Here is a 26,839-nt window from a genome sequence, read left to right as displayed (position 1 = left end):
GCTCTGTGACTGACCGAGTGACCCAGTGTGATTCTTACTTCATGATCAGAAATAGAGAGAGGCAATCTCTTGGCTCAATGGATGCCAGGTCACTGGCATTCCTGCCGATCTCTCATACTGAATATCAGTGCAATCTACTTGCCTTAATTCTCAACCATTTTTATCAAGAATACTTCTTAGGCCTTGATTCACCAAAGTACTTAAGCATGTGCTTTAACTGTAAGCACTCACATAGTCTCTCTGCAATGAGGAGAGAGAAGAGTGAACAGTGTTAGAGTTGAAAAGGACCTTGAAGGTGAGGACAAGAAGCCTGGACTTAACAGAAATCTGTTCAGCCACATTAAATCCTGGTATATTTATTGAAAAGATGAATCCCTTTTCTGAATAAATGTCTTGGTTCAGGAGTCCCCAAACCTCTCATTTTTGGTTAGGCTATGCTGAGGGATCTTGTGGCATTTGTGAATTGGTGCCCCAGTGCAGGTGCACTTAATGGGACTCTTTCACAAAAGGCGGTTAGGTGATTCAACCATTGCTCTGATTACCTCCACCGAAAGCATACCAAATATCCTGCATTGTGAAAGAATGTTGGCAAAATCACCTTGATAGAAAGAAAACATTTTAGCTTTACTAAAGGTTAATTCATCAATCTCCACAAAACTTGCCATAATGGACCAAGGAGTGCAATGGATTTCTTGATGGAGAATTCTGTCCAAGACCATGTTCCAGGCGGCCCATGCAAGTAAAATTTTGATGAATGGAGTTCTAATGTTGAGTGAGTTGGCCTGCAGCAATCAGGTGGCTGTAAATGTAAGCCAGAGTGCTTTGGTTTGTGGAAGAATGCTTGCAGTCTGCTATAGGGTAACTGTGGAGTTAAGAACTGGATGCATCAATTTAACATTTGTCTGCCAGAAGAGTGAGTCATCAATTCAGATGTCTGTCGTGTTCTTCATTACATGAGCTTGCTGAACAATCACTTATAAGCTCAGGCAAAAAAAAAGCTCAGATTATGAGTGATGGGGGTGGAGAGGAACAAATACGCAAGTGTAATTGGCAATCAAACACAAGGAATCAGACACAAATTGCAAACACCAGAGGAACTACAGCCCAAAATCCTACAATATGCACCCCCAGTGTAAGATAAAGATCTTTAGGGCCATATTATTAAAGCCTAGCACAAAACAAGTGCCTGTCAAAATGCACGTGGCGCACTATGCTATACAAACTCACTGTTGCAAACACAAGTACCTATTAGCTGGTAATTCCATACACCAATAGATAAGCAGGCTGTTATCCTGTTTGCATATGCAAATACGGCTTTTGCAAGGGCAAAGGCTACATGTACATTGTAATGTTCCTTTGTCCTTTTGGTTTTGTATCCTATCAGGATGTTGAGCCTGATTCAAACCCCACTGAAGTCAATGGAAGAACTCCCAATGACTTCGGTGGCCATATAGATTTCTTTGGATGTGCCACCAGTACTTAGCCGTGATGTGTGAAATAAGCAGCGGCTAGATCAGTGACTTAGCAAACATAGCTTCAGTGTTGCTTGATGTAGTACTGTACATGTTCCATTCAAGCAAAGGGATTAAGTTACTAAAATGAAAACCTAAGTGCAGGTATCATTACATAGCGTCAAGACTTTCTATGGTACCTGGTTCTGAGCTGTGATCCATAATGGCAATACCCCATTGTCCCACCACTCTGTCTTGTTTTGGGTTGCCTTATGAGAATACTTCCTCAGGGTCTCTGGGTTAAACATCAGATTGTGAATCACTCCATGATCTTCAATCCAGCGACCTGGAATGCAAAAGAGGATGAGACAAGAGATAAACATGGAGAATGTCTCTGAAAGGAAATAAATAAGGATGTCACATAGGTGTGATGTTGCAGATCGTGGAAACACACTGCAGTCATTGAACAAGCTCTTTCCAGATAAATGGATTCAACTGTTCCAGCTAATTGGGAAGAAGTATAAGGAAAAGAGAGGGCATGGGTAGACCTCCCTGGAACTGGATGGTTTACCACTATTGCAAAAAATCACAAAAATCACAAAGATGAAGCTAGCAATGAATGGCTTGAATTTCCAAAGGGTCAAATCTTCATCATATTGAATTTCATGGAAGAACTGCCCATTGATGTAAATAAAGCAGGATGTGGCCTAAAGAATTATAGCTAGTTAAGGCAAGACTATCACACTGTATTTTAATAATTCTATTGTTTTACTAATTTTATTTTTACCACAGTTTTGTTAAAAGCCCATCTGCAGCCCTTTTCATTCTCACTGAAGGGGTTGGCTGCCTAGATCTGATGAGCTGGGTAAGGAAGAAAGAGTGAGTAAAATCTGGTCCTTTTTTCACATATTAATTCTTCATCAAATAAATGATTTCATGAATAACTGTTTTACATTATATGATCAGCTCAATAGCTGGTAAAATTCTGTTTCTCAAGTAATAATGCTGGATTTGTCATGCTTTTTCATTATTTTGCTGGCCCTGCTATGAAGCTCCATGTGTCCTCAAAAAGTAGTAATGATGCATATTAACAAACGGAAATCCTCATCAGAGGTTCTGATGCTGTGATGGGAATATTAGAAATCAAACCTTTGGTGACTCAAACCAGATTGAATTGTGTTCTTCCTTTTATAAACTCCCATTGGGATACAAATCCCTTTTCCTTGGAGTTTGAATTGTGCTGGATAAGAGGAAGTGCTGAGCTCTCTGAATAAGTGCATTGGGCCTGGAGAGCACTCTTGGTTCCCTGGGGAGAGCATGTGATTTGGACTACACATCCACATATGGGAGTAAGAAGCGAACCCCCCAGTTACACTTTTCAGGGACTGCCCAGATACTGAGTCCAGATGGATAGGTGTGAGGGGATGGGTGGGGCAGGAGGGCTTACAGGCCACTTACTCCCCTTGCAGAAGAGGCGGGTGGGTCAAGGAATGGATAGAGTCTCGGGTCCATCCCTTGCTTGCTGGGCAGCATTGCTGAGTCAATGTGGTAGGGGGTGGAGTGTTAATAATTTACTGCTCATATAGGACAGCAGTACCTTGCTACACACCTTCCCCACCCACCTCTCTCTGAAGAGCAAGAGAGACCTGTAGCCCCCTGAGCCCCAAATTTCTGGTATGCTCCTGGGCTGATGCAGCTACATGGCTCCCTTTTATTGTGAGCTATGTCCTTGTGACAAACTCTACCCTTCAATACATTTTTATAGGATTTATCATGTTGATAAACAGAGTAAGAGAGCTGATCATCATATGACTTCCATTTAATCCTGGTTACAGATGAATGAACATCAGTGGCTAGATTCATGAGCCTGTTTCACGTGACAAGCTCTGCTGGCAACACAGACTGTGAAGAAAGCACAAGCAAATGCATAATTCACTCTGTTCCAAACAGCTACTCTTCATGCTTCGCCTTGCCACTCTGAGTGTATGGAGAAGTGCAGTTAGCCTGGCATTGCACAGGACTAGATGATTTTATGCAATTCACCAGGATTTCTAGTTACATATTATTAAAGTAGGCGTGAAACAGTTTTCCCGGCCTGTGAGGTTTTTAAGATTTGAAAATTTTCCCATCCCAAAATGGGATAAAATGTTAATCTTGAAAATTTTTGTGAACTGAGAATCTGTTTTGGTTTTCTGTTTTCCCTTCAGGTCAAGTCAATTGAGAGAATGTGTTTCAATAATATTTGATATGTTTGTTTTGATTTTGACACTTAAATCTTTCTTTTTAGTGTAAATTAACAAGCTTAGAAAAGTCATTCTGAATTGAAAAATGAAACTTCTAAAAAGTCAGAATGGGATGTTTTGACAGTTTTGAAACTTTATTCAAAAATGCTTTGAACAGGAAAATTGATCAAATCTGACTCTTCCTTTTGAACAGCTGCAATGAATTGACATCTTCCAATATAAAAGTTTTGTCGGCAAAATGTTTTGTTTTGGGTCACTTTGATGTTGAATTTGATTAATAGAAAATGTCCATTTTGGCCAAACTTTTCTAGTTTCTTGACTAAACAAACTGCACAAAACAAACATACCCCGCCCCCGCCCCCCCAAAAGAAGTTATTCAGTCTTCAGTTAAAAAACAATTTTTTTAAACCAATTTTTTTACTGAAAACTGATATATTGTTTATCAAATTGTTTTAGAAAACTAAATATTTTTAATAAAACAAATATTTTTGGAAACGTCTTATGAAAAATAATAGGCATTTTTTGACAAGCTCGATGCACCTGTTTCAGTACTCTGCTGGCAAAGGCCCCTGCTTCTGGAAGTGGTTATATGCCTGTGACCAGTTCTTATCTCTAGTGTCAAGGAGTTCCATTGTCCAGGCCAGCTCCTGTGAAAGTCCCAAACCCTGCAATCCCCTTTCAGTCAATAGTTTCACAGTTCCAATAGCTGTTGTGGGAGGTCATGGTTGTGGACAGAGAGAAGATTTTTCCAGTTCACTAGGGCCAGTCTCATGGGTGGCTTTGACTATCAGGACAAAGACTTCAACTGGACTCTCTCCATGGGGAGCCAGTGCAGTGAGTAGTGCACCAGCATCCTGTGGAGATCTTTGTAGCAAACCAGATAGGCTGCTAATGGGTTTTCTGCCAGTTAGAGCTTTTCTCAGAGGCTTGTTTTCATTCCTATGGGTACCGAAATGCAAGTCTGGAGGAGGATGAATCACTGTGGCCAGGTCTGTGCCTGAGAGGATGGAGCACAACCTTTGGGCTCTTCGTAGATGGAAGAGGACATCTTTTTTGCTGCCATGGTTATCCACTACTGCTGAGGAGTTCCAAAGGACCCCATGGCTGGGGATCAATGTTAAATTGGAGAGCAGAGGCCTTTAATAATGGAGGATGAACATTTTATTCCTGTCAACTTTTTGTTGCAACAAGAAGTTAATACTGTCTCAGTGAATAAGGGCACATGTACGCTCAAAGGTAGCTTTGTGTCCAAACTACTGAATTAATGGACTCGTAGGGGTACATTCTGCCCTAAATCACTCCACTTAACTTCAGTGATTGTAAATCAGGGCAGAATTTGGCTCATAACCTTTCATGAACACCCAGTTCTTTGAACGTTCCTTTCATGATGTAGCAAGTAAAGCAGATTTGGTGAAGGTGGCTTCTCTGTCATGCTGTGGAGTATTTATAAAACACCAAGAAGATTCATGAACTCAGGTGCTCAAGTTTGGCTGTCACCCTAATTGCCCATCAAACCGAAATGCTAATGGAAAATGCTAATGAGTATTTACAGTTAGGGAAATTGTGACAAGGCTGTTTGCTCTAAACATATTTAAATATTCATGTTTCCAAATTTAAAAGTATTCCAGCCCCTTTGAAAAATGTGAGACCTTTGCAAAAGATTCAGAGATTCTATGGCCATTCAGATCATCTTGTCTAGCAGTTCTCCAACTTCATTGCACCAAGACCCCCTTCGGGCAACAAAGATTACTACATGACCCCAAGAAGGAGGACTGAAGCCTGAGCCCGCCCGAGCCCCCTGCCCTGGGCAGGGGGGTGGGGGAGAAGCCAAAGCCTAAGGGCTTCTATCCCCAATTGGGGTGGGAGGGTGAGCTGTAATCTGAGCCCCACTGCCCAGGCCTGAAGCCTTTGGGCTTCAGCTTCAGTCCCAGGCAGTGCATCTCTAGCTTCAGCTTCAGCCCTGCGTGGTGGGGCTCAGGCTTCAGCCCTGGGCCTGAGCAAGTCGAATGCCAGCCCTGGTGACCCCATTAAAAAAGGGTTGCAACCCACTTTGGGGTCCCGACCCACAGTTTGAGAATTGCTGATCTAGTCTGACTTCCTGCATAACACAAAGCAGAGAATTTAATCTATGAATTCTTGCCTTTAGCCTATAATTTCTAGCTGAGCTAGATCATGTATTTTAGAAGAAGATACAATATTGCTTTTGAGGCTACAAGTCACACAGTTGAGGTTTATGAAACCGTTATCAGCATTGTAATCTGGCAGATGGGCCAGCACAACTCTCTCCTACTGGATGCTTTGAAATGAGGCCCCAGCTCTTCCAGGCTAGCCTGGTGTTAAAGTTCTAAGAAATATTGAGAAGGGAGTAGCTACTGCCTCTCAGCAGTGTCCATTCTGTATCAGTGAGGCCCATAGCAACGGAGAACTAAGACCGAAGCCTTTAGTCCACTGTGTTTAACTAGAACCTTGTGAACAAGACTCCCTGGAGTTGTTTGTAAGGCTCCTGTGGTGGCGAGCGAGGGAGGTGAGAGCTTACGTAGGAGAAGCCCCATTACTCTTGCCAAATTCCAACTTGGGAGACTGGATTCTGTCTGACTATAACTGTATCAGTTGTGTAGCTCCAGCACGGAGCTAGCTGCTTTATGATAAGGTCTGAAGTTGAGGAGCTTCTGGTCTAAACAGGAAGAAAGGAACAAAGAAGAGGCAGAGAAAATGCAGTGTGAATGAATAGTGTAGCGACCCTTGGTTGAGTTGTTGGCAAAGATTGAAGTTGGAACCTCTAGCATAGATCTTCACCCTCTAAGTAAAAGGACTTGAATCCATTAGCTGGAAGCAATGTCTGGGACCTGTCCTTTGTGGGTCAGCCCCAGTGAGAAACAAAGATATTTTTGGACAATGTGTTACAGGAGTAAAAACGAGCATTCATCATTCACACTGCAGGATTTTTTTTGCTTATTATGTTTTTCCTTTGGGTGTTGCATTTATTCTATCTGAGTCCCCAATGCAGTGTCAGCGGGATATGGTTGTGACTGCTATGGCAACTTTCTGTAATACTGTTGGGAGATCTCACTGTATGAAGTTTATGTATTCTTGCCTGCCAGGGTGTATATGTAATACCATGGGGGAGGGTGACCACAGCCCTCCAGGAACTAAGAACAGTGAGGGGTGACTAGGCTAATTCACTCAGATAGTAACTCTCCAGAGAGATACCTCCCCCTGGGGAGATCTGCATATACTGGTTCCAATTGGATTCTTCAGAGATCAACAGAGAAAGGACTTTTGGATAAACAGGCCCAGAATCAGTTTAAACTTTCTTCTGATCCATCAAATAGACAGGACCTTCTCTCCCACGGTAACCCAATCCTTGTGGAGGAGTTGGAAGGACTTGACCTACTGGGGCACCATAAGACTGATGGATGACCTCTGCTGAGATTTTAACTTGTGTATAGGCACTCTCATTGTTCGTTTATGTTTGTCTGTAATGCTTTCACTTTAAGAATAAGTGTGCTTGGTTAGAGCTGTATGGTAATTCCTCTGAGGCTATATCAACAGAACTGCCAGCTGTTAGGAGAGCACAAAGCAGGCCTGCTGAGGCAGTCTGACTTGCTGGTGAATTCACAGTATAGCCGGGAACTGTGCAGCCTGGAAATACCTTGGCCAAGAGGGAGAGAGATGCATGTCTCTGCCCAAGTCAGGTGACTGCTGGGGAGCCAGAAACCTGACAGTGGGTGCCCTTGCCGGACCACAAGGGGTAAATAAAGGTGTAGTTCCCTTGAACAGTGAAACTGGTATTTTTCTTCATTCCTTATTCTAACCTGTTCTGTAATGTTGCTGTGTGCAGATAAACTGCTCCTGTGCTTCACCCCAGGGGTGGTTATATTTCAGTGAGGGGCAAAGTGATTCCTATGCCCCCTACGTATCGCTCTCGCATGATCAGTTACATTCATAAAAGCTCTTTGGTTTGCAAGGTGTTGTGTTAACAATGACCTTACTTGTATAGACAGTAAGCCTAAATTGCTTTTATTCTTGCTTGTACAAGATCTGTCAACAGAACTGGGGAGCACTTTCATCCCATCCTGATTGACTGGGTATAGATATTGGGATAAGGGAAAACAGGGCAAAGCATAAGCTGCAGCACTTAATGGGAAAGGTAGCTCAAGGAACAAGCTAGGTGAACCAGAAATCAGTGACAAGCCATTTAACTATTCCAATTTCATCTGGGCATCCTGAGTTTAGGTAACGGGGAGTTTGCTGTTCCATGCTCTCAGAACTGTCAGGCTGTAATATTTTGGGTTTTTTTTATAGATTTGTTTGCTGTCTTGAAAATATATGATGGGCATCTATATCTGTGGGTAATTATATCAGACACCTGCCAAATCGTATTTGCTTACGTAATGCTGCACTTCAACAGAGATCAGGAGACAGGTCTGTTCCTGCCTAGTTTTTCTGTTAAGAGGGAAAAAAAGGAGGAGAACTAGGGGGGGAGGCAAAGCAATTCTCTAATTTTCCATCTTGTATGTGGAAATTAGTCATCCTAGAGCTAGGCCATTTTGATGGATGGAGGGCCTGATCCTGTGAGGTGCTGAGGGCCTCCTGCGTGTTGTTGGGAGCGCTCCGTTCCCATAGATCTCAGTGCCATCTTGCAGGATGCACTCAGCAGCTGGCAGGATGGGGCTCTGAGTTTCTGAAATACTCATTACAAGGTGAAGATCTGACCTAGATTTTCTAAAAGAGAGTAAGATATGAAAGACAAGGGAACTCTTTCCCCCTCTACCCCCCAAGGCTTCCATTCACATTGTCTTGTTTAGAAGACAGTCCTATTGAAAGGATAATAAGCAGTGCATTGTGCAGCAATTAGCTCGGATGGTGGATTTATTTAGGGCCAGATTCAATTGGACTATTCTTGGATTAAGGGATTACTCAGTGTGAGTAAGGGTGGTAGAATGTGGTTCTTATTGTGGCAATGTATAGAGGACATAATGTAAATGAGAATTAGTCTCTCCATCATTAAACTGATACTGTTGTGTTGCAGTGAGACATCAAGAGATGTGAGTCAGACCAGTAGAATCCAGTAGTCTATATACTAAAATCTATGATAAATGAGGATATTCCGAACATCTGAGTAAGCATTCAATTCCAACATCCACTCAGTGACAAAGAAACAGTTTTACATCTTCTTTCAAGCATCTGTGTCCTTCATCCTTCCAACTTCCAGCAATGCAATGAACTAGAAGACTCAAAATATACAGATGATGAGCTAATTCTTCAGAGAGAGTGCAGCCCAAGTGGCATGGCAAAAGGATCTCACATCAAAGTACTGTAAACATGTACTTGAGAATCCAATCATTGAAAGTGCAGGCAAATCATAAAATATTAACAGCTCAAGATAAAAGAGCACAACTGCCTCCCAAACAAATAATGTGCCATACAAAATCTGTACACCTGGGACCAAAATCTCTGACTCCAGACTCAGTCACAAAGGAAATGGGGAAAGCACAAAAGGAAAAGCTAGCCACAGCTGCTGTTGTGGATCCCGTGGCTTCCAGGCTATGGCACATCAAACTCAACTCTGAGCTGCTTCTTCTTCTCTGTTGCTTCTCCTTTTATTGGGTGCAGGGTGACTGGGGAACTGTCTATCAGCTTATCCCTCCCAAAGAACAAAATTGTATCCCCATGGTCTAGTGGGTTAATGGACAAGGTAGATGTCAAGAAGTTACTTTAGCACTTTTTTGGGGTACATCTACACTTCAAACACTACAGCGGTGCAGCTGCAGTGTTTAATGTAGACACTACCTATGTTGATGAGAGGGGTTCGCCCATTGACATTGGGAATCCACCTCCCTGAGAGGCAGTAGCTAGAATTCTTCCATAGATCTAGTGCTGTCTATACTGGGGGTTAGGTCCATATAGCTACATCCTTTGTGGTGAGGATTCTTTACACCGCTGGGAGTTGTAGCAATACTGATATAAGTAAAGTCCTGGTGTAGACTGGGCCTTACTGTGATGCAGCTACTTAGAATAAGTGAATAGCACATCGGCGAAATTCTCAGTCTATATTAAACTGAGAGGCATCATTAACAGCAATGAGAATGGAGGAGTAGTATAATAATGATACACAATGGGCTTAGAAATGCGAGCAGGAAAGAATAAAAGGACATTCATTTTCGGAAAAATACAGCACAATGTATGTGTAGAAAAATACTCCGAAACAAAGAGTTCAATGGGAGGAGGAAAGCTGCAAGTCAGTAATGCTAAAGCAGATCTAGACAGAAGACTACGTATGAGTTTGCAATGTGATAGGCCAAGCTGCTAGTGACCCGAGAGCCTGATCCTATGAGCTGCTGAGGGGCTCCTGCAAGGTGCTGAGCACTCTCTAATCCCAGTGAAGATAACGAGAGTTCAGGGCATTCTGAACCTTACAAGATGAAGCTCTCACTGGGTGTCTTGTTAGAGGCTGTGTCCACACCAGCACATGTAGTGTCTGCTCTTCAGTATCGGTGCAAGACTAGACAGAGCTCGGGTATTTACAGCATCATGTCCTGGCAGGACTACGTAACCTGACAGTAGAAACACCTGTCTGATCTACACTTGTGCTGGCATTGTGCTGTTGCCCAGTGCAGCTGCATCAATTCTGAAAACAGGCACTAAGGTCTGATTTGTGCAAGTTGTCTTCAGTGCGGCTCTGCACAGGCACAGAAGCTGACATGTGCTAGTGTGAGGATGCACAGAACGAAGCCCTTAGCTAGGAGCCCAAATAACAGATAAGAATGAAAATGTACATCTAGATAAAGAGCAAGGGAACAACACATTGACTGAAGTCTTATGGGCTCCCACCTCAAGTACTGTCCTGGAAGGACATGACTATCCCATAAGAGCAGCCCTATTCTAAAGGAAGCAGAGAATCCATTTCTAAAATAGCCAAGTGTCAAAATATCTCCTGCCCACAGTTAATCCAGAGCTGGAGAAATGTAAAGATGCTCTGTTATCATAACAGCTGATAGATATCAAATTGTCCTTTGAAAGAAATAACCAGGGCCAGCCCTAGGTGTCGTGTGGCCCAAGGTAGAAAACGTTTTCAGCCCCCCAACCCAAAAGACATAAACAACAAAACAATCCCTCTCCCTTCCAAAATGGAAACTTGGTGCTCCCAAACGTGATAAGGTGTTGGTGCTCAGGGTGGCTCCCCTGATCATCTACCCCTACGGAGGCCTCTGGTAACATTTGCTAAGGATGGCTGATGCGCAGAGAAAGAAGCATGTTTCTCTCTGCCCACTCATCCATCTACTGGATGACTTGGAAGAGTTATCCTTTCAAGTAGATGGGAACAGACAGTCACAACTGAATTCCATCTGGCCATTGGGTATGCTGTTTATATGAATGTTGACATTTGGCAGTCCTTTTGCATAGCCTGCTGTAAAGACTGGGTCACTTTGGTTTCTGGTTCCTATCACTGCTACATTAGCTCTCGTTTTCTGTCCATTTTCCTTTCTTTAATTTGGGTGGTGGTGGTGGGGTTGTGCTGATCAACCACTGTCAGACTTTGCTTGGGGTGCCATTAGGGGAAAACAGCATTTGTCCTGAAAGGCTTTAGTTCATTGTTCACTATGCTACAATGCAGGGAAATGCAGCCCCATTTAATGCTGTGTGAGAGTAGAACCAAGAGGCCCCAACAGAGATCAGTGACCTGCACAACGTCACATGGCAAGACAGAGTTGGGAATAGAACTCAGCTCTCCTGGCTCCCAGTCCTCTGTCCTGACCACTAGCTGACCCTTCCTCCTCTCGGACTCCTCCTCCCTTTCAAATAATGACTGCTTCCAAATATTTGTATCCTTCATGTGGGGGACAAATCCTGCCTTTTGAGCCAAACAGTGCTAGAGTCAAACTGGTGTGAATGACTGCTCAAGGTGCAGGACAATGGAGAGCCAAATGCAGTGTCTATCAGCCTGGTTTCGGGTGGGGAAGCCCCAGACTAGTGCAGGAAAGGTGTGGGTCAGAGAAGAACAATGAGGAAGATTGGGGAGAAAGTTACATGGCTCTGGACTGTCCCCAAGGCACATGTGTGCCTGTGGCTATGGAAAATGCAGTGGATGGCTCCATAAATCTTGCTCACCTTCCCTCCTTGCTTCCACAGTGCTCCTGGTATGCAGACAGCCATGAGAGTAGCCTTACATGAGCAGGGCTGAATAGCCAGGGAGGAGCCCATAAGCCACACTCATTGAACTGTGCTAAGCTGCAAGACCATAGGCAACCAGCCTCATGCAACCACCAGTGAAAAGCCCCAATCCCAAGCAAAGGAAGTAAGGACCAGGGTGTCACAAAGCAAGATGGCAAAAAAGAGCCGGATAAAGGGAGAAGAGGAAAAGCTGAGAAGAAGCGGGTGAAAGAACCAGTCAGAAAAGGAGAGATGAGAGAAAACAGTCAAGAAAAGAGATGGTGGCAGTTGTGTTGGGGTAAGGAGCAAGGTGATATGAGAGGGTACCCGTACACCAATCCATGGCAAAGCTAAATCTTTTCTGGTGGAACTGACCACTCAGCAGTTTCTAGAGTCTAAAAGAGGCATAAAGCTCCTTGTTTTAGTTCTGGGAACATGTGTGTGAACCCTGAACATCGTTTGCATGTTCTAAAAGGGCCTTGGCTTGCCTTTATTCCTCCTTTGTGAATTGAGATGTAGCATAGTGATGATGGATCACCAGCAGCTTGAGGAGATGCATATCTGGTTGAGTGGTTCTTTGAAAATGTCCCAGTTTTGGGACTTAGTGACTGATTGCTTGTCATTGGCCATTTGCTTCCCCTTGTTTTGTGCTCTCCTACTGTAAAAAGTGTAAAGGCTGCCTTGCTTGCTTGCTTGCTTTTTGGTGGCTTGAGTCACACATTTCTAGGTTTCTAAAGGAGGGAGCAATGCATTATTTTCAAGGTTGAACCTGGTACAGGCCTTCACTCAGGGACCAGCATTTCTGCACATAGGCTCCTTTCAAACCATTGCCAAATATTGTACACTTCTGTTTTGTTTTGCACACAGCTATGATGGTGTTGGTAATACTTAGCCTGCTAGTTACTATCATTGATTCTACTCAATGAATCTGTTTATATATGCAGTTAATAAGCCACCTTTTTCTACTTCCAAATCTCATTCTCCGGCTGGGCATGCTCTAGGATTTATTAGCTATTATGCCAGTTGCCTAGCCAGCAGTGGCTATGTGTGTGCCCTGATGTAAATGCTGCAGCTTGGCCTGTCCTGCTCTACAGAGTTTAACTTGTTCTGCCTAAAGATGTTTTCAGGGACCCATGCATGCATGTAATTGCTCATGTGGTTCTTAGATTTTCAGAGATTGGGCTCTATGGATCCCTTCCCTCTTCAGAATAAAGATGATGATGATGATGATGATTATTTATTATTTTATTTTATTATTTTGGTATCACTTGCTGCTCTAGGACTTTATTGCTTCACTACTAGTTCCACTTGAATATGGGATATATTATGGAGAGGGAATGACCAGTATTCCTTTGTTCTTCTTTGTGTCAGTGATAGCACATTTTTCATTACAGTCTTCACTTGGCACTTTTTTGATCTTCATTTAATTTCAGGGATTTTTCAGTTGCAATGAGCTGCTCCTGCAGGAGTGTGCTATCTGAGTGCTTTTTACAGCCCTGTCTAACTAGGATTCTAAAAACCATCTGCTGTGGCTTTAATTGGATTTGCCAGCAGTAGTGTAAAGTTCCCTTGTTGCCGGTGTCTGCTGCAGCTACTTGAGTTTTTGTTTTCACTTGGATTTTTTTTTTTTAAATTTGAGGCCCCTCTGACCTACACAGTGTATGTCTGCTATCAGTTGGTCATTCTAGTGTGAGGAAGCATTGTCTTCTCCTCTGTGCTAGCCTCCCTGCTGGTCTACACTGACTGAGCTCAGAGCTAGTTGTCTGCTCGCTGATATTTGCTCCATGTTGGAAGAAGTCATTTTGGACAACTTCCAACCCATTTAAACACAGTGGGTTCAAAAATCGGCCATGGAGTGGAACTTCTTAAAGGTGTGAGCTGTGGTTACATTGACCAAACTTAGTGAGGGAACACAGTCTCCAGTTCCCATTTCACCTATCAGTTACAGTCATGATAACATTTAAAGCACTTAGGACCCAATCCAAAGTCCACTGCAGTCAGTGAGAGTCAATTAATTTCCAGGGGCTTTGGATCAGGACTTTAGATAGCAAAAGTGACGGGCGCTTTGTAGTTACCCTAAATTAATAAACAGATAAGTAGAGCAAGAAGAATCTGTCAGCCAAGCAGAAATGGGCCACAGCTGCCACAACTGGATTAAGATGTGGATCAAAGTTTCTGGAAAGCCTGGGAGTTTTCAAATTTGGGTTTCTGGTTTGTGCCCAATTACAGGCCCAGCCATGCAGTCTTCATGGACCCAAATCTCTGATTAACTTCAGTGGGAGATGTGGATGCCCATAAATGACACTGGAACAAAAACTAAAAGCAAAATTCAAGGGTGGAGGTAAGGGTGCAAATTCCCAAGGATGATACCTCAGTAGGGGGCGGATGACCCTACAGTTGCCTCCTGTCCTGCACCTTTCTTTGAGGCACCTGGTGTTGGTCACTGTCTGAGTCAGGATACTGGACTAGGTGGGCCATCAGTCTGAGGCTGACTGACAATGCCTATGTTCCCAAGTTTCTCATGATGTAATGGGAACTAAATGGGCCCAAATTTTTTCTGGCATAATTCTGCTTGTTTCCTTTATTCTTTTATCCTCAGTTTTGTATGCTTTAAAAGTCTCTCTTTGAACATTTGAACCAACTCACTCAAGGAAAAAGTTATTCAACCTTAGTACAACAATAGAAAGCATTTTTCCAGCACAAACTCTATTGATTGTTCTTATTTCTAAACCTTTTTCTTGAAAACAACTGTATGGAAATTTTCAGCACTGTTAGATGGCTTCATGCTGTTTGCAGTGGCTAGCTCCCTACAGTACAAAGCTATTTAATTTCAATGTGTACTAGTAATAATCTGTACGATCATAGAATCTAGGAGCCCTAGGACTCCTACAGGACTCCATTGAACTAGGCATTGTACAAACACAGCAAAAAGATAGCCCAGGCCCAGATGAGCTTACAATCTAAGTTTAAGAAAAGACCCAACAGGTGGATACAGACAGATGGGGGAGTGAAAGAAACCAATGAGACAATGTTGTTTAAATACACAGCACAGACATAGGGTGGGGGGAAAGGGTAGAACACACAAGCAGAGTGAACAGTGTGATGGTAGCAAATGTCATATGAGTTACATTGGCTTTCTTGTGCAGGTGGTTTACTTAGGAGGAGATCAACTAAAGGGGAAAGGAAGATGGGTGAGGGGGATGGCAGGGGAGGAGTGAAATTGAGGTGAAGACTGGGAGAGAATTGAAGGGGGAGGGTTGGAGCAGATCACCAATCACCGCAGGGCTGAGAAAGTTGGAGAACATTGTAGTTTGCACCAGACTGTCTGGCCTTGGTACAGCCATGGGGATGCTATGGTGTGAAGGTTTGCTGTAAATGTGGTATATCCTGACTTTAGTAAGGCTTTTGATACTGTCTCGCATGACCTTCTCATAAACAAACTAGGGAAATACAACCTAGATGGAGCTACTATAAAGTGGGTGTATAACTGGTTGGAAAACTGTTCCCAGAGAGTAGTTATCAGCGGTTCACAGTCATGCTGGAAGGGCATAACAAGTGAAGTCCTGCAGGTATTGGTTTTGGGTCCGGTTCTGTTCAATATCTTCATCAATGATTTAGATAATGGCACAGAGAGTACACTTACAAAGTTTGTGGACAATACCAAGCTGGGAGGGGTTGCAAGTGCTTTGGAGGATGGGATTATAATTCAAAATGGTCTGCACAAACTTGAGAAATGGTGTGAAGTAAACAGGATGAAATTCAATAAGGACAAATGCAATCAGTGGCACATACACAAAATGGGAAATGACTACCTAAGGAGTACTGCGGGAAGGGATCACAAGCTAAATATGAGTCAACAGTGTAACACTGTTGCAAAAAAACGCAAACATCATTCTGGGATGTTGTGGTGGGACAGCTGCTCCACACCGGCAGAAGAAAGGTTAAGGCAGCCTTGGGGAGGCTGTGCAGAACCCTGCCAATCAGAAAGGGTTCACTGGGAGAGCCAATCAAGAGAAGGCTTGCTGGAGCAGCCCATATATAAAGGGCTGCTCAGCAGAGTAAAGGCAGTCTCTCCCTGGAGGGCAAGGACTGTCAGCTGAGGAGCACCAGAGAAGATACTGCAGTGCTGGGTAGGGTAGGGGAGCAATAGAGGAGCTCTTTGCCGACCATGGCCAGACTGAGGCCCTGAAGCAAGGGCTGGGAAGGTGCTAGGACTATGGGGGAAGTGCCCCAGGGAAAGTAGGCAGCGGGAATAGGAGGAGGGACAGCAAGAGGCTGCCAGCTATAGGGTCCATGGGCTGGGACCCAGAGTAGTGGGCAGGCCTGGGTGTCCCCCCTCCCCCACCCTATTTGTGAATGAGGCGTGGCCTAAATCCAGACTGCAGTTTGCCCCTGAAGCCAGGGGCTAGACTAGAGACTGCAGTTGGCCTCTGAGACAAGTGGAAGGGCTGAGGACCACCTGTCAGAGACAGTGGGGTGGGGCACAGCCAGAGGGCCATGTCCCGAAGAGGATGCCATGGTCCAGGAGTGCCGCAGGTCCTGATGGTGAAGGAAGTGGAAGTAAAGGCGAGTGAGTAAAAGCACCCTGGTGGTCCAAGAGAGCTAATTCCCAGCAGGAGGCACCACAGCAGTGAGTTGGCACCACTACAGATGTGTCTTGCTTTCAACACTCTTGCTAATAGAAGAAGTAATTCTTCTGCTCTACTCCGTGCTGATTAGGCCTCAGCTGGAGTACTGTGTCCAGTTCTGCGGGCCACATTTCAGGAAAGATGTGTACAAATTGGAGAAAGGCCAGAGAAGAGCAACAAAAATAATTAAAGGTCTGGAAAACATGACCTATGAGGGAAGATTGAAAAAACTGGGTTTGTTTAGTCTGGAGACAAGATAACTGAGAGGGGACATAATAACAGTTTTCAAGTACATAAATGGTTGTTACAGGGAGGAGGGAGAAAAATTGTTCTCCTTAACATCTGGGGCTAGGACAATGGGCTTAAATTGCAGCAAGGGCAGTTTAAATTGGACATTAGGAAAAACTTTCTAACTGTCAGGGTGGTTAAGCACTAGAATAAATTGCCAAGGGAGGTTGTGGAATCTCCATCACTGGAGCTTTTTAAGAGCAGGTTAGACAAAAACCTGTCAGGGATGGTCTAGATAATACTTAGTCCTGTCATCCGTGCAGGGGACTGGACTAGATGACCTCTCAAGGTCCCTTGCATTCCTATGATACATGGGGACAGCATGGAAGGCTATGCAGGATGGGCATGAAAGGCTGTAATTTACTGGGGTGATAAGAAGGGTCTGATCTTAAGTCTACTGAAGTCAGATTATGGAGACTTTTCTCTGAGCTTGGCATCTAGAGATGAGTGAGCAGATCCATTCAGCAGGCTCTAACGTGGAATAAGAAAAAGACACCTGCCTTTCAGTAGCAGTCCTTGGCTATTCCCCTCCCTGCCACACACCTTCCCTCCGAGGTCACAATTTTCAGACACTCATTGCCACAGCGGCAGAGCTACTAGGAATGACACCTGAACTTAGCAGGTGAAGCAGCAGGGAGCGCAGGCAAAGGCAGGAAGTGGGCATTTTGCACCTGTCTACTTATGAAACAAACAAGCCCCCACCTGGAGATCCATGCATCATTTATGGAGACACGTGGGTATCTGAAAGCTTCAAGAGTTTAATCTTGTGCTGCAGAGAGGCAGGGCTGCATGTAAAAATGGGGTGAGCAGAAGAGGGAGAGCAAGAGAACCTAATCCTGTAATAATAAGAGTGATGTTACCTCACTATTCCTGCCTTGAAGCAGGAGAGGATTACTGAAGAGAGGAGTGTCCTGTTAACACAATGGGAGCATACACAAACCCATAATTCCACCTCAGATATGTACATTCTCCTCCCTCTCTCTGCCATTTTATACTTTTGCCCTTGAGAGTAGGGGAGGGAGCATATTGCACAGTGTGGAAAGCCATGCTTAGCTCTGAACCCTCTTTCTTTCCACCCCCCCACAAGCCCTTGGGATCAACATCCTTGCATACCATGCAAAGGCTTGCAAGATGCAAGCCCAGATAGAAACAATCCTACAATGAGACTCTGGAGGGAGTCTTGAAAGCAGCTACGGATCCTGCCTGGGATGGCTTGATGATCAGCCACTAGGTGCAGCCCTTGTTCTGCCGACACTGCCCAGTGTGTGCATTCTGTGGAAGCAGAAAATCTGAAATTGAGAGGTGGGGGTGGGGGAAGTATATGCTAGAGGGGACAAAATCCCCTCACACTTACTTTTTGCTGAAGTCTGCCTTATATATATAATAATGTTCCCCTCTTCACCTGTCTACTTTCTTGTCTATTCAGCTCAATCTTGAAAGATGTAATTGACAAAATTATAATATCAGGCGTGATACTTTTGATAGCTTTTGTCCAAAACTCTACTGCAATAGCTTCTTATTTTCAGTTGATTCATTGGGGGAGAAAATATATGCCACTCCATTAGAACTTTCCATTCACACACCATTTACTTGACAGGATTTTCTTAGCATCACAGCATAACTTATCCTTACTGCTATTCAATCATTTTATAATAAAAACTGAGATTGCAAAAAATGTTCATTGTCGTTACTGGTGATGGACCAGTAACTACTTCTCCATGAGGGGGGTGGGGGGAGTAAGATCAAGGATATATTATACTTAAAATAAGGCTGACGTGCAGAGAATTGTTTTGCAGTCAGGAGGAGTCTGAATGGAATTCATATAGTAGAGGAGAGTGTCCGATAATACAGCGGTCTTGGATCTGTAATCTGTCCCTTTGAATTCATTTCCCCTTCATTTAATTAAATAAATACTTACTTACTGTAATAATGTCCTGGGGAATATCCCTCCAGATTTCTGACTGGGACTTTGGAACAACTGAAGAAGAGACTCCCTGCTTCAGGCCAGAAGCCAACCTCTAATGGATGGGGTTTAGTGAGGAAAAGTTTCCCTAGAGGTAGGTTATCCCATAAACGTTGCTTGCAGGGTTTCTTCCACCTTCCTCTTAAGCAGTTGGTCCAGCTCTACTTTAATCTGATGGGACCTGACTACAAGTGTCTCCAACCCTGCCCCCTTCACTGTTTCCCCCTTGCCCTACAGTCTTCCATTCCCTCCCCATACCTTTTCCCCTCCCACCAGCACCATCTTCGCTCCCTAGCCCCTCTGACCCCTTGAGGACCGCAGAGCCTGGCCTCTGGTAGTGAGGTACCCTAAGCAGGAATGACTCTGGTGGAGCGGCAGGATTCAAGCTCCCAGCAGTGGGACTGGGGTTGATCTGAAGGGAAGTGGTAGCTGTAGTGGTGCTGCCACTGTCCAGGGAGCTGGCAGCACCCCGGGGCTGCTGGCAGGTTGAGCCAGCTGCAGGGATGGTCTGGTGTGGGTGTCCCATCTTCCTTTTGTGCCTCTGCCTGGGATGGCAGTGATAGCCCCCCAGGCCCACACACTCTGCTCTGACCCTTGGGCTCACATGGCTGGGTACTAGATGTTCTGGGAGAGGTGGGGAAGCTGCTTGGCCTTATCCCAAAGAAGGGGCGTCTGAGTGAACCATTGCCGGCCCCCTGGTCCCTGAGGAAGGGTTGGCTTCCCCAGTGAGTGGGGCCCAGCTCATCAGCTCCTGTGGGTCCTGAGCTTCCATGAGGGCAAAAAACACTGATTCTCTGGGCATGGATGCCCCCACCTGAGCCTGCAGTGACCTCAATGTGTCTACCCCTAGCTTCCCAAGCAAAACTAACACTCAACAAGTGTCGGGTTTGGGTGCGGGATGAAAACCGTGCAATACTGGGTCTTGGATCAGGTCTGCATTGGCTATGGTCTAGTTGGATTCATGTCGGGTTTTAAAATTAGGTCTGAGCAGACCTTTACTAGATACGCCATTGCAGTGATAATTTCTATATTCCAATGACTGTCCCCAGTGAATCCGTCCCAGATTTTACATTTAGGCCAGTATTGGCTGGAAATGGACTTTGGAAATTTGGTCAGTGCTGCATGGATCAGATGTGATCCAGGAAACCCAGCTTTCATACCCCGTACTGAATATCTGTTCCTTAGTTCAAGGTGATCCCCAGTAGTATAGAGCATCACACTTATTACAGAAAATTAGAAATTGAAGTTGTTACTATTTTCTCCATTCTAGAAGAAGAAGATTGCACGCATACAGCAAAGATTTCGAAGCACTGCACAAACATTGCATAAATAAAGTAACTTGCCACAAACCAATAAGAGTTTTTGCCTGGATGAGGATTTCAGTATCTGGTACACAGCGAATCAATGGCAGAGCTGGAAATAGGCGCGAGGAAACTTAAATCTCATCTAAGCAATAGATTGCACTTTGCCACAGGATGAAAGTAATTTGTATTAAATATAATTAATTGATCACAAATTAATACTAATTAAATCAGTTCCTGGGTGATGTGTTCACTCTGATGATGATCTCCTTAATGAACATATTTCTATACTTGTGTAAAGTAATTAAAATCTACTAGGTGGTTTTCAAGCATATCTATTCATTTTAAATAATGCTCAGTAAATAATGAACACAGATAAACAGCATGTAATTGGTTACTGAACTTCAAAGCTACAATTAAAACTACTTTGTCATTTTTCTCTTTGCGCCTTTCTGAGCCTCACACCCCTGTGAAAATGTAACCAACAGCATCACTCATCACAGTAACTGATGCTTCCTTGGGGTGAGGTAACTGATAATCTGAGACCTTGACCTGTGAAATTTCATCAATTTCACAATCCGCGGCCTCTATAGAAAGTCCCAAATTTAGTCCAACTGAAGTTTGCATCTAGTTGGACTTTTGCATGCCTGAATATAAGGGGCAGAATCAGTGTGCTTGTATGACAGCTGCTGGCAATGTAAACCCCAGCATGGGGCTGTAGCAACAGAGAACCCCTTTAGTGGTTGGGGAGAGGCTGTAGTTCTACAAAGCAGCCATAACCTCACCTCCACTGCAGGTGGCATAGGATGAGAAGGGGACAAAGCCATGGTGGCTGAGGCTGCCCTTACTTAGTGCATCTCCTTGCCACATATATTGATAGAGCTGGATTTCCCCCCTACCGCCATGAACTATGTCTGCTCCTCTTTGTGTGGCAGTGATGCCATCTCTGTGTAAAATCACCCCCCTATGGAGTAGGGAGCCACGTTGGTGCAGACAGCTAACATTTCCCTGAGCCATATTCATTACACCCACTGCTATTGGTCAGGCAGCTTGCCTCCTGTTCACAAAGTTGTTGTTGCTACCCCGACTGGCTTAAAACCTTGTGGAACATTATATTCTGCAGGGAATACAGAGAACAAGTGCTGCAGGAAACAGCCGTGGTGGCTTCTTACAGTAGGTGACACTCTTCCCTCAGAGCTGATACCAAACCAATGCCCCAGGGTGGTGCTGGGGGTGCTACGGCTCCTGTAGCGGCCAACTTTCTGAGGAGATGTTAAGCTGGAGACCTAACCTCTCGTGGTCACTAATTTTCCCATGTCACTTTCGCATCAGAGTAGGAACTCTGATGTCTTGGCCAAATTCCAATGTGGGTTAATTCTATTCTGGTGTCATAAAACTGCCCTGGCAGTTTAGTTGCATCTGGTATCATATTCTTCATTCCCTGTCCTATGACTTGTGCCTATTGAGAGTTTCATTATATATTATTTGTTCAACATCAGTGATGTGCTCAGTGCTGCAAAATGCCTGCCACGGAGGCGCTGACAACCTGGAGCCCACAGTTGTCTCCATTTCACTGCAGAGGTGACGACAGTTCAGTGGTGGGTGAAGAGGTCTCTGCAGGTAACTAGCATATCAACATGTAGAGAGCACTTTGGGCTTTGAAAGTGAGACATACGTTAGTTATGATTATTTGTGTCTCAGGAACAGGCTAATTTGGCCTTTCATAGTAGAAAATAATGACATTATTATGGGCCTTATCCACACAGGAATCACTGTGGATTTGCAATATTGCTCTTTATTATCTAACTCATCGGTGAGAAGTATTGGTCATTAATAACCCCCCCCCACCATCCTTCACTAGCATCTCTTCTGCACCAAGGCAGATCCCAGCTAATGTCAACGCACAAGGGCCAGCACTAGCAGAACCTGGCGTAGGATTGGAGCCAAAATACAATCTCCCTTCAATCTCCTCTTTGTCCTCTCTTTTTACACGTCTGAAGGTTCACTGTAAGCAAATCTGTTAATTAGTAATTGACCCTAAAGAGCAAATTTTATGGTGGTTTACATCAGGAATATCCTCTGGATAAAGGCACTGCCAATATTTTAATTTTTATTATTTTCCAGTCATAGATATTCTTTATCACATTAGGATAAGCCGGGTCATGTTACTGTCTGTTTGCAACATACAGAACAGTGAATTCTGATAAGCTTTCCATCATCATTATCTTATTGCAGAAATACAAGTAACTTATTCATTTAAAAAAATTGATAGCTGGACAAAAGTCCAAGGCTTCAGAAACTCTAATATAATATAAAAAGGAAATATAGATCAACAGGCGCACAAGGCTAAGTATTTTAGTTTTTGGGTGAATTCTTTTCTGTTAAATTTCAGGGCAGTTAGCCGTCTACAACCCTAGACTGCTATGAAAATCTGCAGCCATAGTGAAGGAAGATGATTGTAAATAACAGTAATGAAGAGTGTGTCTAAATCCTGTAAACTGATTAGAAAACCTCAGCCTGTGATATTTATGCTGCTTTCTAGAACCTTCAGTTCTCAGTCTTTTCTTCTATTTCTTGGTGCTTGTTAATTTAATAAAGGTACAATTCTGTCCTCCTTTGAGCCCATCCAGTGCCGGCGGAGTTTAATGAGGGCTGCATGGCTGTATTAGTGAGGGCAGAATTTAGATTGTAATCCATTTTGGGTCAGAGACTGCTCTTACTATGTGCACGAACAGTACAGCCATGCTTAAATCCAGCCCACAGGTGCAACTAAAATAGAGCTAATAAAAATCACAATTGGGCTTGATGTTTTCAAGTATCACCTTTTGGTGATATTCTGCCACTCAAAATTATCTCTATCAGATAATGCAATGGTCTCTTTTCTACCTCAAAGGTACATGAATGCACTTGGACGTTGACGGAACAGTGGGGCATTGTTTAAGAGAACTGCAGCATTTGGCTTACAATGGTCACCCTCGGTCAGAAAAGATTAGTGTCCCAGGGACTGAATTAGAGAGAGAGAGAATGAAAATGAAGGAGTCGGTTTGTTCTTACATAGAGATAAAAGTCCTGCTTCCCTCAGCTGCCGAGTCCTTAAACCTTATGAGTGCAAGTGAAATGAACACGTAATTAAAATGTTTAGCTTGTGCTAGAGAATGCTCCAAAAATAAAATTAAAATAAGAAAATCAGCTGATAGATGTTACTAAATGTAGCTGTAGCTTATTCCAGAAGTAAATGCAATTTCTTCACAGTGAAACATAAGGGAAAATTCCTTCGATTCTGTGGGAATGCCTTCTCTAATGGGCTGTGTGCAGGGGTGGCACTGGGAAGTGCATTTTTCTAACACAATTAAACATTAAAGCCTTGTTCAATTTTTTTTAACGAAACCTTACAATGCCTTCAGGCTGTTTATATCTGATCTTCTCACTGCTACGCATAACAGCAGAGAAGAGAACGCAGAGTGCGCTGGCAGAACGGGACCTACCGGTGATGATTGTGAAATGCGATGGGGAAGTCATGGTCACGAAAGGAGGTGTGATGTACTCAGCCTTCACTCCCTGCTTCACCAGGAGATCCATGTTTGGGGTATCGACGTCCTGGTCATAATTCCAACGGAATCCATCAAAAGAAACCAGAAGGAGTTTGTTAGAGCCCTTTTCCTTCTCATTTCTGCCAGCTGGATGGCAGGTGAATGGCTTCAGGAGGATGAGCAGAAGCAAAAGAGAATGAAGGGCCTTCATGCTGAGAGAGCTCACAGCACAGAAATCACATGCCCAGGTTTTTGCTTCTGCTTTTCTTCCTTTCTTATCGGTGGTCGACAAGAGCAAAGTTCAGGCCCAATAAACCTGTTCAAAGCTGTATCCTTGATAGTTTTACTTTAATAAATCCCATACGCTATCTGGGCGAAGGTTTTCTGAAGAGATTAGTGATTCTGAAGTGCCTCAGTTCACGGGGTAGCTGACTAAGTATCTTAAAAAGGGGACTGGTTTTCACAGGATGTGTGTTCAGCACTTTCTGAAAACCAGGCCCTGTAGCAGGGTTGGCCACCTCCTAAGCACCCCTTCATGGCCTGGGGTGGCCCTGGGTGGCCTGCGTCAGTTTCCCCTCTGTGGTAACCCAAGGACTTTATGTCAGCCAGGTTCTCTTGGTTACATAATACCCTCCTGGGGCCTGTGTATTACAAAACATAGTGGGAGCACTCTGCAACAGAAGTCCCCAAACATAAGATACCTCTCAGCTTTTGTGCCCCCAGAGGAATACACTCACAAATAGCACAGGGATGTTTTTACAAGCCCTTTGAGAATCTGATCCCTTGTTTTTGCCATGAGATTTGGATTCTCAGATTAACTTTACCTTCCAATAGCTGACTAGTCACAGTAATAATATGCCAAGTGAGTCTTCAGGAGAGCCCAGCCAGGGCGGAAAACCATAGTTCTCAGAAGATGAGAAGGTCAGTAATTAAAGCTGTGGCTGCTCTAGGAAAGGAAAGAGGAAAAAAATGAAACTGCCAGCAATGAATAATGAGAAATCTTTGATGAAATTAGTGATGCAGAACAGATACTTAGTACTTCCTTCTTTCCTGCAGAGTCTAAAGTTTTAACCGAGAATGAGCTGGTGAGGGGCAAGTGTGCTGAGAATCTAAGCCCCACAGAACTAGGCACAAGAATCTGGTTAAGCAGAGAGAGAGTGAGTTAAAGGACTTTAGTCAACCTGGCAATGAGACTAATTTTATCATTGCTATTCACCTATATGTTCTCCTGGACAGCTAATGAGCCTGTATTCTTATAAAAAAAATCTTAAGGTGGAGAAGAACATTTGAAAAAATGAGTTTGAAAAAATAATAATTGGGGAGACCATGTTTACCAGCTTCCTTTAATAAACTCACCTGTGTAAGGACAGGTTTCCGAGTAGCAGCCGTGTTAGTCTGTATTCGCAAAAAGAAAAGGAGTACTTGTGGCACGTTGGAGACTAACAAATTTATTTGAGCATAAGCTTTCGTGAGCTACAGCTCACTTCATCGGATGCATTCAGTGGAAAATACAGTGGGGAGATTTATATACACCGAGAACATGAAACAATGGGTTTTACCATACACACTGTAATGGGAGTAATCACTTAAGGTGAGCTATTACCAGCAGGAGAGCGGGGGGTGGGGGGGAACTTTTGTAGTGATAATCAAGGTGGGCCATTTCCAGCAGTTGACAAGAACATCTGAGGAACAGTGTGTTTGGGGGGAGGGGGTAAACATGGGGAAATAGTTTTACTTTGTGTAATGACCCATCCACTCCCACTCTCTATTCAAGCCAAAGTTAATTGTATCCAGTTTGCAAATTAATTCCAATTCAGCAGTCTCTCATTGGAGTCTGTTTTTGAAGTTTTTTTGTTGAAGTATTGCCACTTTTAGGTCTGTAATCGAGTGACCAGAGAGATTGAAGTGTTCTCCAACTGATTTTTGAATGTTATAATTCTTGACATCTGATTTGTGTCCATTGATTCTTTTACGTAGAGACTGTCCAGTTTGACCAATGTACATGGCAGAGGGGCATTGCTGGCACACGATGGCATATATCACATTAGTAGATGTGCAGGTGAACGAGCCTCTGATATTGTGGCTGATGTGATTAGGCCCTATGATGGTGTCCCCTGAATAGATATTTGGACAGAGTTGGTAACAGGCTTTGTTGCAAGGATAGGTTCCTGGGTTAGTGTTTTTGTTGTGTGGTGTGTGGTTCCTGGTGAGTATTTGCTTCAGGTTGGGGGGCTGTCTGTAAGCAAGGACTGGCCTGTCTCCCAAGATCTGTGAGAGTGATGGGTCGTCCTTCAGGATAGGTTGTAGATCCTTGATGATGCGTTGGAGAGGTTTTAGATGGGGGCTGAAGGTGATGGCTAGTGGAGTTCTGTTATTTAGTTTGTGGGGCCTGTCCTGTAGTAGGTGACTTCTGGGTACTCTTCTGGCTCTGTCAATCTGTTTCTTCACTTCAGCAGGTGGGTATTGTAGTTGTAAGAATGCTTGATAGAGATCTTGTAGGTGTTTGTCTCTGTCTGAGGGGTTGGAGCAAATGCGGTTGTATCGTAGAGCTTGGCTGTAGACAATGGATCGTGTGTTGTGGTCTGGATGAAAGCTGGAGGCATGTAGGTAGGAATAGCGGTCAGTAGGTTTCCGGGATAGGGTGGTGTTTATGTGACCATCACTTATTAGCACCATAGTGTCCAGGAAGTGGATCTCTTGTGTGGACTGGTCCAGGCTGAGGTTGATAGTGGGATGGAAATTGTTGAAATCATGGTGCAATTCCTCAAAGGCTTCTTTTCCATGGGTCTAGATGATGAAGATGTCATCAATGTAGCGCAAGTAGAGTAGGGGCATTAGGGGATGAGAGGTGAGGAAGCATTGTTCTAAATCAGCCATAAAAATGTTGGCATACTGTGGGGCCATGCAGGTACCCATAGCAGTGCCGCTGATTTGAAGGTATACATTGTCCCCAAATGTGAAATAGTTATGGGTGAGGACAAAGTCACAAAGTTCAGCCACTAGGTTTGCCGTGATATTATCGGGGATACTGTTCCTGATGGCTTGTAGTCCATCTTTGTGTGGAATGTTGGTGTAGAGGGCTTCTACATCCATAGTGGCCAGGATGGTGTTTTCAGGAAGATCACCGACGGATTGTAGTTTCCTCAGGAAGTCAGTGGTGTCTCGAAGATAGCTGGGAGTGCTGGTAGTGTAGGGCCTGAGGAGGGAGTCTACATAGCCAGACAATGCCTGAGATGATGGGGCGTCCAGGATTTCCAGGTTTATGGATCTTGGGTAGCGGA

General features: G+C 44.0%; 1 protein-coding gene across 1 annotated transcript in view; it reads right to left on the bottom strand.

Moving 5' to 3' along the window:
* LOC141994428 (ectonucleotide pyrophosphatase/phosphodiesterase family member 7-like) overlaps positions 1-26,839 on the bottom strand; it is an 84,994-nt gene that overhangs the window by 22,821 nt on the left and 35,334 nt on the right. The window contains exon 3 of the mRNA XM_074964651.1: positions 1,652-1,797. Coding sequence (XP_074820752.1) covers positions 1,652-1,797 — 146 coding nt within the window. The remainder of the gene's footprint in view (positions 1-1,651; positions 1,798-26,839) is intronic.

Source organism: Natator depressus, chromosome 10, assembly GCF_965152275.1.
Source record: "Natator depressus isolate rNatDep1 chromosome 10, rNatDep2.hap1, whole genome shotgun sequence".
In the NCBI taxonomy this organism is placed as follows: domain Eukaryota; kingdom Metazoa; phylum Chordata; order Testudines; family Cheloniidae; genus Natator; species Natator depressus.
The sequence above is the reverse complement of the archived record's forward strand: the minus strand, read 5'-3'. Positions and strand labels throughout refer to the sequence as shown.